This window comes from Garra rufa, chromosome 12, assembly GCF_049309525.1.
Source record: "Garra rufa chromosome 12, GarRuf1.0, whole genome shotgun sequence".
Lineage (NCBI taxonomy): Eukaryota > Metazoa > Chordata > Actinopteri > Cypriniformes > Cyprinidae > Garra > Garra rufa.
Window position 1 is genome coordinate 10,961,791 of NC_133372.1, and position 15,990 is coordinate 10,977,780.

Consider the following 15,990-nt stretch of genomic DNA (forward strand, 5'->3'; position numbering starts at 1 on the left):
TATCTTAATAATTATAGAGTAGAGACCTTCAGCTAAGAGTGAAAGTCAGATATGACTAACACACACACACACACACACAAATTCAACTCATTAAAGATGTTGCTAAAAAGAGCATTATTTTGTGCATTTGGTGAAATGCAATGTGTTTATGCAGTTTGAGGTTCAAATAACATTATTTTCTACATTCTGTACATTATTGTTGCTCATCTCAGCTCTACCTTTCTGAAACGTTCCGATTTTTACAAAACTCATCGTTGATAGAAACCAAAATGTTCTCTGATTGGCCAGCTATCCTGTGCGTTGTGATTGGCTGAATACCTCAAGCATGTGAAGGAATTATTAACGCCCCTTACCATGTTGTGAATGCCATTTCTTGGTGTGACGAGACAGAAACAATAAAACCCATTATAAACGAGGCATTTGTTGCATCCAGTGGGGACATAACTACTGATTATAATGACTCATACTGTCTTTTTATGCGTTACGTTGCGTCGTGTTGCATTGCGCTAAGTAAACATAACACCATGTCTGCATTTGCGATCGCAGAACGAGAAACAACAAACGCACTACTCTACACTGCTCAAAACTCACATTTGAATAGTCAGTAGCAAATTCTTTAAATATGAAAACGTACTTACAGGCTGTCAGTCAGAAGCACAGACTGTCCTTGCAATGTTGGAATTGCCCCACTTTATAGCCTGAACCCACTCAAATATTTGAGTTGTACTGTTCCGGAACAGCGTTGTAAATATAACTTAACCGCTGATTTCTAGTTATGTCCTCATTTTGAAGACTAAACTGCAACAATACTAGAGCCTGTAAAAGTTATGCCTTCTTTTTTTCCATGTATATATAGGCGGTGTTATGCTAATCTACTCACCCCGTGACGTGAACAAGTGGGGGCGTGTTTGAACGAGCCATTTTAGAAAGGCGTGGCTGAGTCTTAACTTTTATAATAAATATCTCTTTGGGTTTGAGACTTTAAGCTTTGCAACTTTACAGATCTTATCTATGCACAAACAGCTTGTAACACTCCAAAGACAAGGAAAACAAGAAACCGCATCATGACCCCTTTAACATTATTGTTATAAGTGTTGACGTGCTGGACGGAACGAGATAAACAATAAACACTATTTACATTTAATAAAGTCTTCAGAGATACAAGCAGGAACACAGGTCACTTCCACACACGATTCACATTAAACATTCACAAAGACCGACAGAGAACTCAAGAAACAAACAGACTTTTAAAGGGTGACTAATTACAGAGACAGGTGCCGGGGAATCACACAAACGATGGGCTAAACCAAATGACACAGATCAACAGGGGGAGACAACGGGCGAAACCAAAGACATAAGCAGACAGAACTGTGACATTACGCCCCCCTCCGAATAGGCGCGTCCTTGCGCCGTAGAAAAAGAAAAACAAAACAGAAAAGAGGGGCGAAAAAACAGAAAACTAGAGTCCATAATGGAGGAGGCTTCGGTGGAGGACGCAACCCACGGAGGGGGACCAAAACAAAAGTCCAAGGGGCAGACAAGACAGTCCAAGGGGGCGACGACGGAGGGAGGAGCCAGGGAGGAAACAGGAGGAATCCGGGGCAGGAGGAACCGACCCAGACCGCAGCCATGATGACGGCCCACTGTGGAGCCGACGGAGGGCGAAACCATGGTGGAAGAAGGCGTGCCGACTCCATGGGGCTGACCGACAGAGGCAGAGCAGGTGGAGGAGGAGCCCGAGGTGGAGACGGAGAGCCGAAGATCCAGGGTGACGCCGAGGATCCGGAGGGCCAAGGCGGAACAGGAGGCTCTGGCGGCCGAGGCGGAGATCCGGAGGTCCGCGGCGGAGCCGGAGCGACAGAGGATGGAGGCTGTGCCCGCAGGAAGGAGGAGTCCCAAGGAACCGGTGGGACGGCGTGACGAGGCGCAGCCGGAGGAGCAGAGTCCTGAGGTGACGATGGGGTGATGACTGACCAGGGCGGAGCCGAAAAGACGATGGAGCTGGTGGACTGACGGGCGGCGATGTAGAGGAGGGCGTCGAGAGCCGTGGTGGAGCCGCAGGGTCGGAGGGCCGAGGCGGAGTCCTGGACTCGGAGGCTGGAGGCGGCGCTGAGGGATCCTCCAGCCGAGACGCCATGGAAGCTGGCAGCCCCGCGGCGAGCCCACTGCACAGGTGTTGGGCTGAGGGTGAGCTGAGGGGCTGTCAGGGGACAGCGGCAGCCAGACAAACATGGATGTGGATGACACAGGGTGGGTGGGAATTCCGGGCAGACAGGACAGACGGATATTTCCATATTGAAGTCTATTAAGTCACAGGAGTTATCTTCGACGAGATCCGAGAAAAAGTCTATTAAATCCCCAGAATGTTGTCCAAGCTCACCCTCAGCGATGGTGCAGTGGGCAGGGCCCTCTATCGCCCTCTCTTGCTCCACGTAGCAATCCACTGTCACGGATGTTGTAGTCGGCTCTCGCACCTGGTCAGATGGGTCAGGCTCTGGCTCTGTCGCTCTCGGCTCTGGCTCTCCATCAGCGGTGGGCTCGGGCTGCAACTCCGCTTGTCGGGGTGATGGTTGGCTGGGTTCTGGGTCTGGAGTGGGGCTGGCGTCCTCTTCAACGAAGTCGATAGTCCAGGATGATTTGCAGGAGGCCAACACCCACTCGATGTAATCCGGCAGGCTCTCTTGAGGATCCTCCCCGGATAGCAGCGCTTTGGTGGTGGTGTTCAGTCCGATGTAGTAGTAGTTACAGAGGCTGCTATCCGGGAAGCTGGAATGGTTTGCCAGGAGGAGATAGTCACGGGTGTGGTCCTCAAGAGAGCGTTCCCCCTGCCTCAGGAGGATGAGGAGTACTGTGGGGTCCATGATAAACTGAAAAAACAAACACTGAGAAAAAACGGAAAAGAAACGCAGGGGAAGGTGCCGGGTAAACTGTTGAAGGTCGGTCTTTCTGTTATAAGTGTTGACGTGTTGGACAGAACGAGATGAGACGAGATAAACAATAAACACTATTTACATTTAATAAAGTCTTCAGAGATACAAGCAGGAACACAGGTCACTTCCACACACGATTCACATTAAACATTCACAAAGACCGACAGAGAACTCAAGAAACAAACAGACTTTTAAAGGGTGACTAATTACAGAGACAGGTGCCGGGAATCACACAAACGATGGGCTAAACCAAATGACACAGATCAACAGGGGGAGACAACGGGCGAAACCAAAGACATAAGCAGACAGAACTGTGACAATTATAGAGTATATTCAAAAAATGTAAATACATTTCCTCAAAGTAATTTTTAATTCTCTCTTAAAGTTCCATTCATACTGTTGTGTGTATTAATCACTGGGCATTATTCCAATGAATTAAATGTTTGTCTTCCTATTTTTTAAATAAAAAGTAATAACTCATGCCATTTGCCAACTATTTAGTAATTATTGTAGGGCTCTGTTGTAGGTAATGGCACCTTCTTGAATCATTGCAAAACAAGTCATTTAAGCAATTAATTAGTGTACATGAGCCACTAATGACTAGTCAGCCCACGTTACATCTCTCTTCATTGGCTACTGATCAGTACTCAAGTTCAAATATTGATGGTTAAGTGGAGAACTCCACTTAACCATCAATATTTAACCTCCACTCCCTCTTAACAAATTAAAATCAACTCCAGAAGTCTGAGGTTGGCGCGTGAGTGTTGTGTTATGACAGAGAGGCACAAAATCATCTTTCCAAAAATTTACATTCACGGTTGCTCTCTGAAAGAAATGATCTTCTGAATCCAATATTCAAGAAACTGCTAAAAATGTATCTCTTCCGTGAGCAATTAACTGCATCTTGCTGGCTGAAAAAATTGGTTTTCAACATTTGTTAAATCCCTCAGTGTTTGAGACTTTCTATTTTTAGGATTCATGTTAGTGGCTGATTAAAGGAAAAGTTCACTTCCAGAATTTTTTACTGATAATTTACTCACCCCTTGTCATCCAAGATGTTCATGTGTTTCTTTTTTCAGTCGTAAAGAAATTGTTTTTTGAGGCAAACATTTGAGAAATGTTCTCCATATAGTGGACTTCTGTGGTACCTGTGAGTTTGAACTTCCAAAATGCAGTTTAAATGCAGCTTCAAAGGAATCTAAACAATCCCAGCCGAGGAAGAAGGGTCTTATCTAGCGAAACGATTGGTTATTTTCTAAAAAAAAAAAAAATTATAATATTATGAAAAAATCTATTTGAAATAAATGCTGTTCAAAGAATCCTGAAATAACAGTTTCCACAAAGGTTTTTAACATTGTTACTAATAAGAAATGCTACTGAGCAGCTAATCAGCATATTAGAATGGTTTCTAAAATATATTAAAATAGTAAACAGTTATTTTACGTTGTAATAACACTTCACAATATTACTGGCTTTACTCTATTTTTGATCAAATAAATGCAGCATTGGTGAGCATAAGAGTGTAAAAAAATCATACTGACTTTGAATTGCTGTCTGGATTTGGCATATAACACTCCCTTTTCATCATTCAGTCAATTCCTGATGGATAAAAAGATTTCTTTGAAATATCATGTTTAAATGTCACATTACAGAAATAAATTGGGTTGCAAATTCTGTTTCATGTTGACCGAAGAGAGCACTAATGATGGTGACTTCAAACGAAAAACTATTTACAACACACCATTAACAGAACAAAATAGATGTAAAATATCCGTTGATAATACATAACTACTTAAATTCTTCTGCTTCAGATTTGACATTTGCTGTGCATTGAGCAAGACCGAGCAAGAAACTAACAAAAAGTATTATATGTCATATGTTGTCTGGAATAAGTAGTAGGAACTAATCATGAAACATGTACAGTCTATCATGCAAGCATGAACCAATAATGACCAAACACATATACTGTCTGCAAAATATTGGCTCAGTTTGTATCTCTTTCCCTTCTCTTCTGTCTATTTCTGTCAGTGGTGCTGTTTTTGTTTGTTTGCCACATTATAGACTTGTTGCCTGTAACTAACCAGATGGCCAGTTACACACACAGATGGCTCGTTTCGTCTTTTCCATTCTTTGTGTCGTGCTGGTTGAAGAGTTGGACTCTAATTAAACTGGGTCTTGGCATCTAATCCTGAAACTCAGCCTCCCACGCACCCGCAACCTTTATACCAAACGTGATTTCACTCTTTCTGATTGACCCCTTTTTTAATAGGTCTCTTTTTTTAATACATATCTTTATACTCTTTTAATAATAATAAAATCCTTAAGTTATTAAACTCAGAAAAGTTCACCAGCTCAAAGAAGTCATTTACATTCACATGCAACCATGTGTTTTCAAACACATCCATATTAGATTAAAAATAACCACGCTATCCACAATAATAGTTTAAAGATAAACATAACTTGTGCACACACTGTAAAGTTAAATCTGAAGTAAGCCAACAAAGGTCACTAAAAGCAAGAGTTTGATTACTGCACTGCATTATTGATTAATAACTCAACCCCACTCATTTATTTATCCACGGCATGGATGACGTAACTTGGAAGGACACAACTTGTAAAGTGACACACAGACAAGCTTACAAATACAGATACAGTAATTAGGAGAACACGTGCTTTACAGCCAGCTCCAATTATTCTGCTAATTATGATGGCATCAGTCAATACAGAGCATTTGTGACTCATTTTGAGGCATTTTGACCCAATTGAAAAAGTCACTCTTTAATAATACAACAAAATTATGTTTCTACTCGAAACTGTTGATGAGAAATAATATCAATGTATTTGATACATTTTTTGAGAAAATGGATTCTAAAGATAAAAAACTAATTTTTCAGACATTTCAACCCAATTGAAAAAGTCACTTTCTAATGATACAATATGTGACCCTGGACCACAAAACCAGTCATAAGTGTCATTTTTTTTAAATTGAGGTTTATACATTACCTGAAAGCTGAATAAATAAGCTTTCCATTGATGTTTGTTAGGATATGATAATATCTGTTCAAGAAACAGCTATTTGAAAAACTGTTGTCGAGAAATAATAATATCAATGTATTTGATACATTTTTTTGAGAAAATGGATTCCAAAGATTAAAAAACTATTTTCAGACAATAACATATTTTTTTTAAAGATATGAATTCTGTTCTTTTGTTCTGCAAGGATGCAATTACTTGATCAAAACCCAGTATTTAGTGGATCAAAAATACTTTTATTTAAAAGACAACCTCTTTCTTTCACTTTGCTTCCTTTCAATTTAAAAAATTATATTTCAGATGCTTTTGCTTCTGAACTTTCTATTCATGAAAGAATCATAAAAAATGTATTCAACTGCACAACTGTTTTTAAATTTAAATATAATAAGAAAAGTTTCTTTAGCAGCAAATCAGCATATTAGATTTCTGAAGGATCATGTGACACTTAAGACTCGAGTAATGATGCTGAAAATTTAGCCTTGCTATCGTTGGAATAAATTACCTTTTAAACTACATTAAAATAATTAGTAGTTATGTTAAATTGTCAAATAAATAAATAAAACAAATGCCGCATACAGAGCATAAGGGACTCATAAGAGAAACATCTTACCAACTGTAAACTTTCAAATGGTAGTTTGCTTATATAAAGCATTTTCTCGCTCTAACTCTCTGTGGTCCCTCTCATGGTTTTCATCAAATGACATTCACTGTTAAAAGTATAACATACGACCTCTTAGTGGCTGCAGCCCATGGGCCTTCCAGCAGATACCTACATTATTCAGCCAGTTTGTGTAGCTGTCTATATGTGTGTGTGAGAATGAGAGACACCCTCCATGGCACACAATAACACACACAGGCTAGCTGAAGGCTTGGCAATTACTGTCAGTGAAAGCAAGAGGAAATTGTCTCTCATCCTCCCTGTATCAGTGGAGGAATGGAGAGGAGGGCTATGTGAGAATTGCCTCTGTGACATTGAGACTGTCCTAGTGTGTCCCACACGTATGCTGTCATAGATTGCTGTAATGATCAAAGCAGCTCTTGGCTTATTTGTAATAATAAGCTTCCAGCCTTTTTCAGTATGCTGTAATATAATTTGGTGTATATATAAGGCAGTGCATTCATTTGCTCGTTGAACAACCAGACTGGTCCTGTCCATTTAGACTGGTTCCCTGATGGGAAGGACATAAAAGTCTTCCTGTATGTCATTTTTTTCCCTGGCTGGATGGTGTGCAGTGGTCCGTGATTAACTCATGGCTGCCTCGGTCGTGACCTGTCGCCATGTGGCCTTCTCTCTGCTTTTCACATTACCATCTGAGAGCCAGATCATGAAATTTGTATCATAAGCATGATGTATTACTCCCTCTCTTTAGTTTCCTAAAATATCTATAAGGTAGACACAGAGTGTGATACTTTATTAAAATAAAGGAGTTCAAGTACTAAAGTACTAAACCGTGTTACTTTTGACAGCAAATTTTGATTTAGTCGTAGTCTTTTGACTATTATGCCGTTTAGTTTTAGTCATATCTAAATTGTTGTAGTTTAAGTTAAATAAATATCATCAAATCAAATGGGTTTATTTACAGTGTAATGCATTTGTTAAGCATTTCGCTAAAATTACCAAACTCATTGTATGGGTTTTATATTAAGGTTTTATATGACAGATTTAACTGCTGTGACACGCGACATGCCTTATATTTAATATTAAATTAAATGAAACCACTTCTTATAAAGAAATAAGAACATGGTCTTCTTTTCAATTAGATATCAATGGGTTTATAGGGTAATTATGCATTCTTTATAACAACTTGTTTACCACATTCTTCATTGTTTCAAGAAGACATATTTGTTTATATAAATATATTTTGATTAATCTTTATTAGGCCTACTAATAAATCAATGCCACAGACGATAGCAACTAAATTAGACTGCTGTCACTTTAAAACTGAATGTATAGATGCATTGTACTGATACATGTTTGATATTCTCTCAATTCTCCATGTTTACATTCACCTAAAACGTAACCAAGTGTGTTTACGTGAATGGTCATTAAAACGGACAGTTCAACATCATTTTGTTTGTATTTCTCCATTCATGCATTGCAAAAAAGTATTTGTGTGCATTTAGAAAACCGAACCGAATTGAGTTCTCTTTTGCGTCATAAATTTTGTCTATATGTCTGCTTTTCTCTTACTCCCAGATATTGACATTTTTGAACATTTTATGAGATGTGCAGCAAATGTATGTTCGCTAATGTCCCACCGGAAAGATCAATAGGTTATGCAGCAGATTCGTTCTGAATGAATCTCATCCCAGATTGTCCCTCCCTAACATTTTTGTCTTGTTTTAATTTGTTGACGAAAATGTCAATAGATTTTTGTCATAGTTTTTGTCATTCAAAATGAGTTTGTGTTTCGTTATCATCTCGTTTTCGTTGGTGAAAAAAATGTTGACGAATTATTAGTCAATGAAATAACACTGGTACTAAATAGAAATGGTCTAACATTCTCATCAGCCAATCAGAACAGATTAGTTCTAGAATCAAAGCTACAGAAATCTTCATGACATTGGCATACATTAACAAGAGCATGAACTATACTTACTAATTTACATCTTCAAGACTTTAAAGGTACAGTAGAAAAACAGTGTGTTCAGAGTCAATAGAGGGTTGAAAATGGTCACATAAAACTAAATTCAAAATTAAGATGGAAATCAGGGGTGTCAAATATGCAAATGTGAAAATAAATGGGTATGAAAATTCTAAAATGAGATTTTTTCATTAATTACTTAGGCTCATGTTGTTCCAAACCTGTTACAGTTTTTATGGTTAAAAATTATGGTTGAACCACTGATGTCCTATTTATATGATGTCCTTACTAACTTTCTGGGCCTTGAACATGGTAGTTGCATTGCTGTCTATGCAGGGTCAGAAAGCTCTCAGATTTCATTAAAAATATCTTTGTTTACCCGAATATGAACAAAGGTCTTAGGGGTTTGGAAGGACATGAGGATGGGTAATTAATGAAAGAATTTTCATTTTTGGGTGAACTATCCTTTAACATGACAAACTGCTATGCTGATAACATCATTTCTAATTTTAAAATGTATGAGATTATAATCATGAATATCTGAATCACATTCTGCACTGCATGAAGTTAATAATGTGTACATTTCACACATGAGTCACTGTGTTGCTTCCAGTCTCTGATTTTGCAGCCTCTGATATCTGTTAATAGTTACAAAATATAAAAGTACCATAGTTGTCATAGTAACCGCATCTCTATGCTTCAGGTGTTGTCGCTAGGCGCCGACGTGCTTCCAGAGTATAAGCTTCAGACGCCACGAATCGACAAGTTCACCATCCTACACTACAGCCCCTTTAAGGCAGTCTGGGATTGGCTGATTCTGCTGCTAGTCATCTACACCGCTGTTTTCACACCCTACAGTGCGGCCTTCCTGCTCAATGATGTGGAGGAGCAGAAGAGACGAGAGTGTGGCTATTCTTGCAGCCCGCTCAATGTGGTGGACCTTATAGTGGACATCATGTTTATTGTAGACATTCTTATAAATTTCCGGACTACGTATGTTAACGCCAATGAAGAGGTGGTTAGTCATCCAGCTAAGATAGCAGTGCATTACTTCAAGGGATGGTTCTTCATAGACATGGTGGCAGCCATACCGTTTGACCTGCTCATATTTGAGGGAGGATCAGAAGAGGTGAGCTGTGCATATACTGTATACATATGTGGTTTGATTTGCTTCAAGTGTTCTATAATGTTATTCATACTGCATACTGATACAAAACAAAACTTCTTCAAAATATACAGTTAGGGTCAAAAGTTTACATACACCTTGCACAATCTGCAAATTGTTAATTATTTTACCAAAATAAGAGGGATCATACAAAATGCATGTTATTTTTTATTTAGTACTACTGGCCTGAATAAGATATTTCACATTAAAAAGATGTAAACATGTAGTCCACAAGAGAAAATAATAGTTGAATTTATAAAAATAACCCGTTCGAAAGTTTAGATACACTTGATTCTTAATACTGTTTTGAAACACAATGCATTAAAAGCCAGGGTTAAAAACTTTTGAACCCTTCAGAAGCTACAGAATATGCTTACATGTTTCCCAGAAGACAAAATAATTTAAATTTACCCTGATCTTCAAATTCCAAAAGTTTTCACCCCCTGGCACTTAATGCATTGTGTTTCTTTCTGACGCATCAGTGAGTGTTTTGAACCTTCTGTAATAGTTGCATATGAGTCCTCAGCTGTCCTGAAAAGATAGATCTCAAAATCATACAGTCATTGTTGGAAAGGTACACAAAAAAAAAGGTACAGTCATTATACACACAAATGCTGAAAAACCAAATAATTTGTGGGACCTGAAGGATTTTTCTGAAGAACAGCAGGCAGTTTAACTGTTTAGGACATTTTGTATGATCCCTCTTATTTTGGTCAAATAATTGACATTTTGCAGATTCTGCAAGGTGTATGTAAACTTTGACTTCAACTGTAAAATACAGTGACAGCCGAACTGTTATTTTTATCGAAACATTATGTTAACATAATTGTATGTTTGCTCTTCACCTTCTTGATTAGACCACAACTCTGATTGGCCTGCTGAAGACTGCCAGACTGCTCCGATTGGTCCGTGTGGCACGGAAGCTGGATCGTTACTCAGAGTATGGGGCGGCTGTCCTAATGCTCCTCATGTGTATCTTTGCGCTGATCGCTCATTGGTTGGCTTGCATATGGTACGCGATCGGCAATGTGGAGAAGCACTATCTGGATCACACGATCGGCTGGTTGGACAATCTAGCCATATCTATCGGCAAGCAGTACAATGGCACTGATCTTTCCTCAGGCCCATCAATCAAGGACAAGTATGTGACAGCACTGTATTTCACATTCAGCAGTCTGACCAGCGTGGGCTTTGGAAACGTGTCGCCAAATACCAACTCAGAGAAGATCTTCTCCATCTGTGTCATGCTCATTGGCTGTGGGTATCAAGAAATTAAAATTAAACTTATGCCATCAAAATCTCTGAAACAGGAATGCTTTTTAAGTCAATTTAATCTTAGCAGTTCCTAATATAATATAATATAAAAATGGACTGTTATATTTAGTGACTAAATGTATGGTAATATACTTTATAATTGATCATTGATCATTTTCCCTAGTGTTTTATGAGTGTGAGTGTGAGTATGTTTATATATATATATATATATGTATATTTCATACAAATTCGTCACATAAAATCTAAAACATATTACCAAAAAAAAAAGGTTCCTAAATATATAAAAATATATTAATAATAGGACAGGAATTAATACTTTAATGAATTTAAAATTAGTTTTTAAGCATATATAAAAATATTAAAATTTGTCTTTTTTTATTTATTTTATAATATTTTATTGAGAAAAAAAGTCTTTTCTGCTTCTCAAGGCTGCGTTTATTTGATCAAAAATACAGAAAAAAACAGTAATATTGTGAAATATTATTGCAATTTAAAATAGTGGTTTTCTATTTTAGTATACGTAAAAATACAATTTATTCCTCTGATGCAATGCTGAATTTTCAGAATCATTACTCCAGTCTTCTGTGTCAAATGATTCTTCAGAAATCATTCTAATATGCTGATTTATTAACAATGCTTAAGATTTTTTTGGAACCTGTGATACTTTTTTTCTGAATTCTTTAATACATAAAACTAAATAGAAATCTTTTGTAACAGTATACACTACCATTTAAAGTTTGGGGTCAGTCTTTTTTTTTTTTCTTTGAAAGAAATGTATACTTTTATTCAGTAAGTTAAATTGATAAAAAGCGATAGTATAGACTTATATTGTTAGAAAACATTTCTACTTTGGATTAATGCGGTTCTTTTTAATTTTATATTCAGGTTCCAAAAGAAATATTAAGCAGCACAACTGTTTCCAACATTGATAATTATTTAAAATATTAGAATGAATTGTGAAGGATGGTGTGATATTGAAGACTAAAGTAATGGCTGATGAAAATTCAGCTTTGCATCACAGAAATAAATTATATTTGAAAGTATATTAAATTAGAAAACTGCAATAATAAAAAAAATCAATAATATTACTTTTTTTGTATTTTATTAAATAAATGGAAATTTAATAAGAGACTTCTTTAAAAAACATTAAAAATCTTACTGATCTCAAACTTGTGTGTATGTGTGTGTCTGTATTTAAAAATGACTTTATAAATGACCATTGCCTTCTTTCTTTGTATTTTAGCTCTGATGTATGCTAGTATCTTTGGGAATGTGTCTGCTATAATTCAGCGACTGTACTCAGGAACAGCTCGGTACCATCTGCAGATGCTTCGGGTCAAAGAATTCATTCGCTTCCACCAGATCCCTAACCCGCTGAGACAAAGACTAGAGGAGTACTTCCAACACGCATGGACATACACCAATGGCATTGACATGAACATGGTAAGAGTCAGGTTTTTTTCCCTTTAATGTGAATTTCTCTCATTGAATAAATAAATGCATTCATCAGTCAGTGTGTACAGTATGTGCCAGTGTGTTAGCTATCTAGTATGTGTCTCAGTCACAGAGTATTAATGTCAAATGTGTTCATGTGTCTACGCAGTGATCTGATATGCATTGTCTCTTTCTTATACGCACTCAAACGGACTGACTTCAACACTCTGGTGAGCAGGAGGTATAGATTAATGTTTGCTTTTGACCAAAAAAATAGCTACGGTCATTTCATCTTAAATGTTTTCCTAATGTCTGTATATTTGTATTGAAGCATGCCGTTGATTTTAAACTGTGCATGTCTAACCGTGAGCGTATTTATAAGGTAAGCATAGTCTAACTGTTATAACCAGTTGAAGTAATTAAAGTTTGGTCCATTTGAAGACTGATGTTAAATCAGAAACTCTGTTTACAAAGCTAATGGCGTGTGTACTGTGACTCATTCTGCACACAGACATTTGTGCAGTTCCATTTCAGTTATTTTCCTTCAATTAAATCAGCTTCACTTTGATGGACCTAGGTCATATTGACATTTCCCGTTTTATTAGACATCAGATTGTTTAGTTAGTCAGTCAGATAGATAGTTACTGCAGATTAATATGTTTTCATGCCAGCCTCTGTTCCTTGGCAGACATCCCAAATGCAGTTTGAAACTGTTTTTAGCCTCTTTTTTTTGTTGATGAACCAGAAAAATTGGGGGAAAACATAAGTGGCAGTTGCATTTTCCTCTGCTTGATGTGCCGTATATCATTATATAAAGCAAAAGCAAATCAAAGGCGAACACAATGCAATGCAGCAGAAACAAAGGATCCCAGATGTATTCATACTTTGCTTCATCTTTTATGTATTTGTAGTTGAGGGAGACAGGGCTATATTAGCATTGTATAATCTGAGCTTTAACGCAAAGCTCTTAAAACCTGCAATCATTCTGCCCTCCTTCTTCTCTTCTCCATGGGGAACACTCTTTCTGTTTATTTCTCTCTCTTTTCCCTCTCTGCAGGTACTGAAGGGCTTTCCAGAGTGCCTGCAGGCTGATATCTGTCTTCATCTGAATCAAACTTTGCTCCAGAGCTGCAAGGCTTTCAGCGGAGCGACCAAAGGATGTCTACGGGCACTCGCGATGCGCTTTAAGACCACTCATGCCCCGCCGGGTGACACGCTGGTGCATTGCGGGGACGTTCTCACTGCCCTCTACTTTGTGGCCAGGGGATCCATCGAGATCCTCAGAGACGACATAGTTATGGCCATCCTGGGTGAGTAATGAACAATTAAACAAACTTTCACTGTAAGTTTGTCATAATATTAGCTGTAGGTATACTGCTGTCTTTTGACAAAATTTCCAAGGCATTTTAACAAAAACCTTGATCAAAATTAAAAAACAGTAACCACTGTAGCACGAACTAATATTTTTGAGAGTTACAGCTATCACAAATTAGTAGGAAGTGTAGAGGCCCTTGCTTTAAATGACTTCAGCGCATCTGTGGCTGCAGGACAGTAGGTTTCTTAGCTATAACTTTGTTTTTTTTAGAGATTTTCATTTGGGTTTAGATCAGGACTCGGCCCACCATTTCATTTCAATGTTCTTAGCTTTAAGGAACCATTTTGCAGTGTGTTGGGGGCATTGTCTAGCATGAAAATTGCAGGCTGATTGGGAGATGCTTGCAGGGAAGGAACTATGGGAGCGCGGGGCACAACCTAACACTTTTTGAATTTTTGTAAATCCACGTGGGGTTCAGATTACAACTTTTATCCACATTATTTTCACACTTGTCTAGTACAAATATATCGCTTTGTTTCATATTTACAGCATATACGTTTTTCGTTATTTACCTCAAAAGAAAGGAAGTGACATTGTAACATCTGACGGGCACGTTGTAACACGACCATATGACAGCTTAAAATGTTATCTAAGCGAATGAAAAAAATATACACAACAAACTAAAATATTTTGTCAATAAAATACATGTGTTAACTTTTTCGAATAAAGTAATGACCTTTTTTTAAACAATAAAAATCTATTTTTGGAGTTTGACAATGAACACACATCGCAACAATGCTTGGATTGGCCCTGATCGCAACACACAGCTGTACAGTAGTTTAAAACAATGTGGACAAATAGATCAAACACATTTAGACATTCAGAAGAACACTCCACTCCTCCACACACAGCTCTTATAGAACACAACACACATAAACGAGCCAAAGTGCTTTACATTTCTTGAAATAATAACTTCTGAACATTAAACATTGATTGTCAGCCTTTATTCACCTGTTTCTTGTGGTTTCTTATCAAAATCCTTAGAAGTAAATAGTGTAAATTGCATCGCTAATGTCATGGAATAGCATAGTTTAATAACAGCGGGGCATATTGGAACACAGTGTTACAACGTTCCCCATCTGGGCGACTGGAGTTTAAAGCAGGTTAGTGTCTTCTGCTGGTTTGCGAAGCATTAATAAACTATCTAAAATAATAAATAACAAATTGGAGATTAAAATAATAGCAGATTTGTCTAATTTTAAGTGAATACTAAAAACTGAAATGAAAAGTTCACATTTCAGCCAGAAATGTACTTTTACTATGGTAAAATAAATATTCAGCGATATCTTCAAAAGGCTTTTGAATTTTGGCCGTCTTTTTTCTCTGCACAGTGTTGCTATGGCAACTAGTAAATACCGTAAATTTGGTTATGCTAGCATGTGTGGAAATATTTAAACCATGTGTGTTACAATTAACCCCACATTAGTTTGTGCCCCCCTCTACCCTACATGTTGCTGAAGAAGGTTCTGATAAACATTTGCATTCACTTCACCATGTATTCAACTGTATAAGAGGCTCAACTCCTGCTGCAGAAAACATCCCCCAAACCATGACACTTCCTTCTCTACTTTTCACTGACTTCTTTATGCACTTGGGCTTCAGTATTGCCACAGTTTGACACCAAATAAAATGTTACCCATCAGACCCCAATGAATTAAACTTGTTCTCATCACTAAAGTGAACTTTGGACCAGTTCTCCTCTCTCCACACAACATGAGCTTAGCCTTTTGATTCTTTCTGTTGATGACAGGCTTGGTCACTGCAGAGTGCGCTGGCAGTTCGACTTCTCTTAAACGTCCCGAACTGGCAAGCATTTTCATCTGAAATGCTGAACCGATTTCCCATTGATAGTCTCAGCATTGGGCTGTCTTCTCATTTATTTGTCTTATGTGTGGATGACCAGCCTTTTTGGGGAACTTGAATGAATTAGTGTCATTGTAAACCTGCAATATTTGAGAAATCAGTTTTGGAATGACCAACTTCTCTTGCAATGGCTGAAAGGGTCATCTATTTGGCCTTTATCTGGACAACATCGTGTCACAGTGTTTCAGTCACTTTAGAGTGGCCCACATCTTACAATCTCAGTGAAAACTGGAGGAATGCTGCCAGTTAAATAGGGTTTGTCATAAAATTAAGAAAATCAAACAATGAGGGAGAACTGAGCACTTAAGTATGATCTCAAACAAACGAACT

At 37.8% G+C, this 15,990-nt stretch overlaps 1 protein-coding gene across 1 annotated transcript in view; it reads left to right on the plus strand.

Annotated features, from left to right (window-relative positions):
• kcnh7 (potassium channel, voltage gated eag related subfamily H, member 7) overlaps positions 1–15,990 on the plus strand; it is a 127,180-nt gene that overhangs the window by 79,628 nt on the left and 31,562 nt on the right. Inside the window, 4 exon segments of the mRNA XM_073851426.1 lie at positions 9,252–9,677; positions 10,571–10,970; positions 12,232–12,431; positions 13,489–13,732. Of these exon segments, the coding sequence (XP_073707527.1) occupies positions 9,252–9,677; positions 10,571–10,970; positions 12,232–12,431; positions 13,489–13,732 (1,270 nt within the window).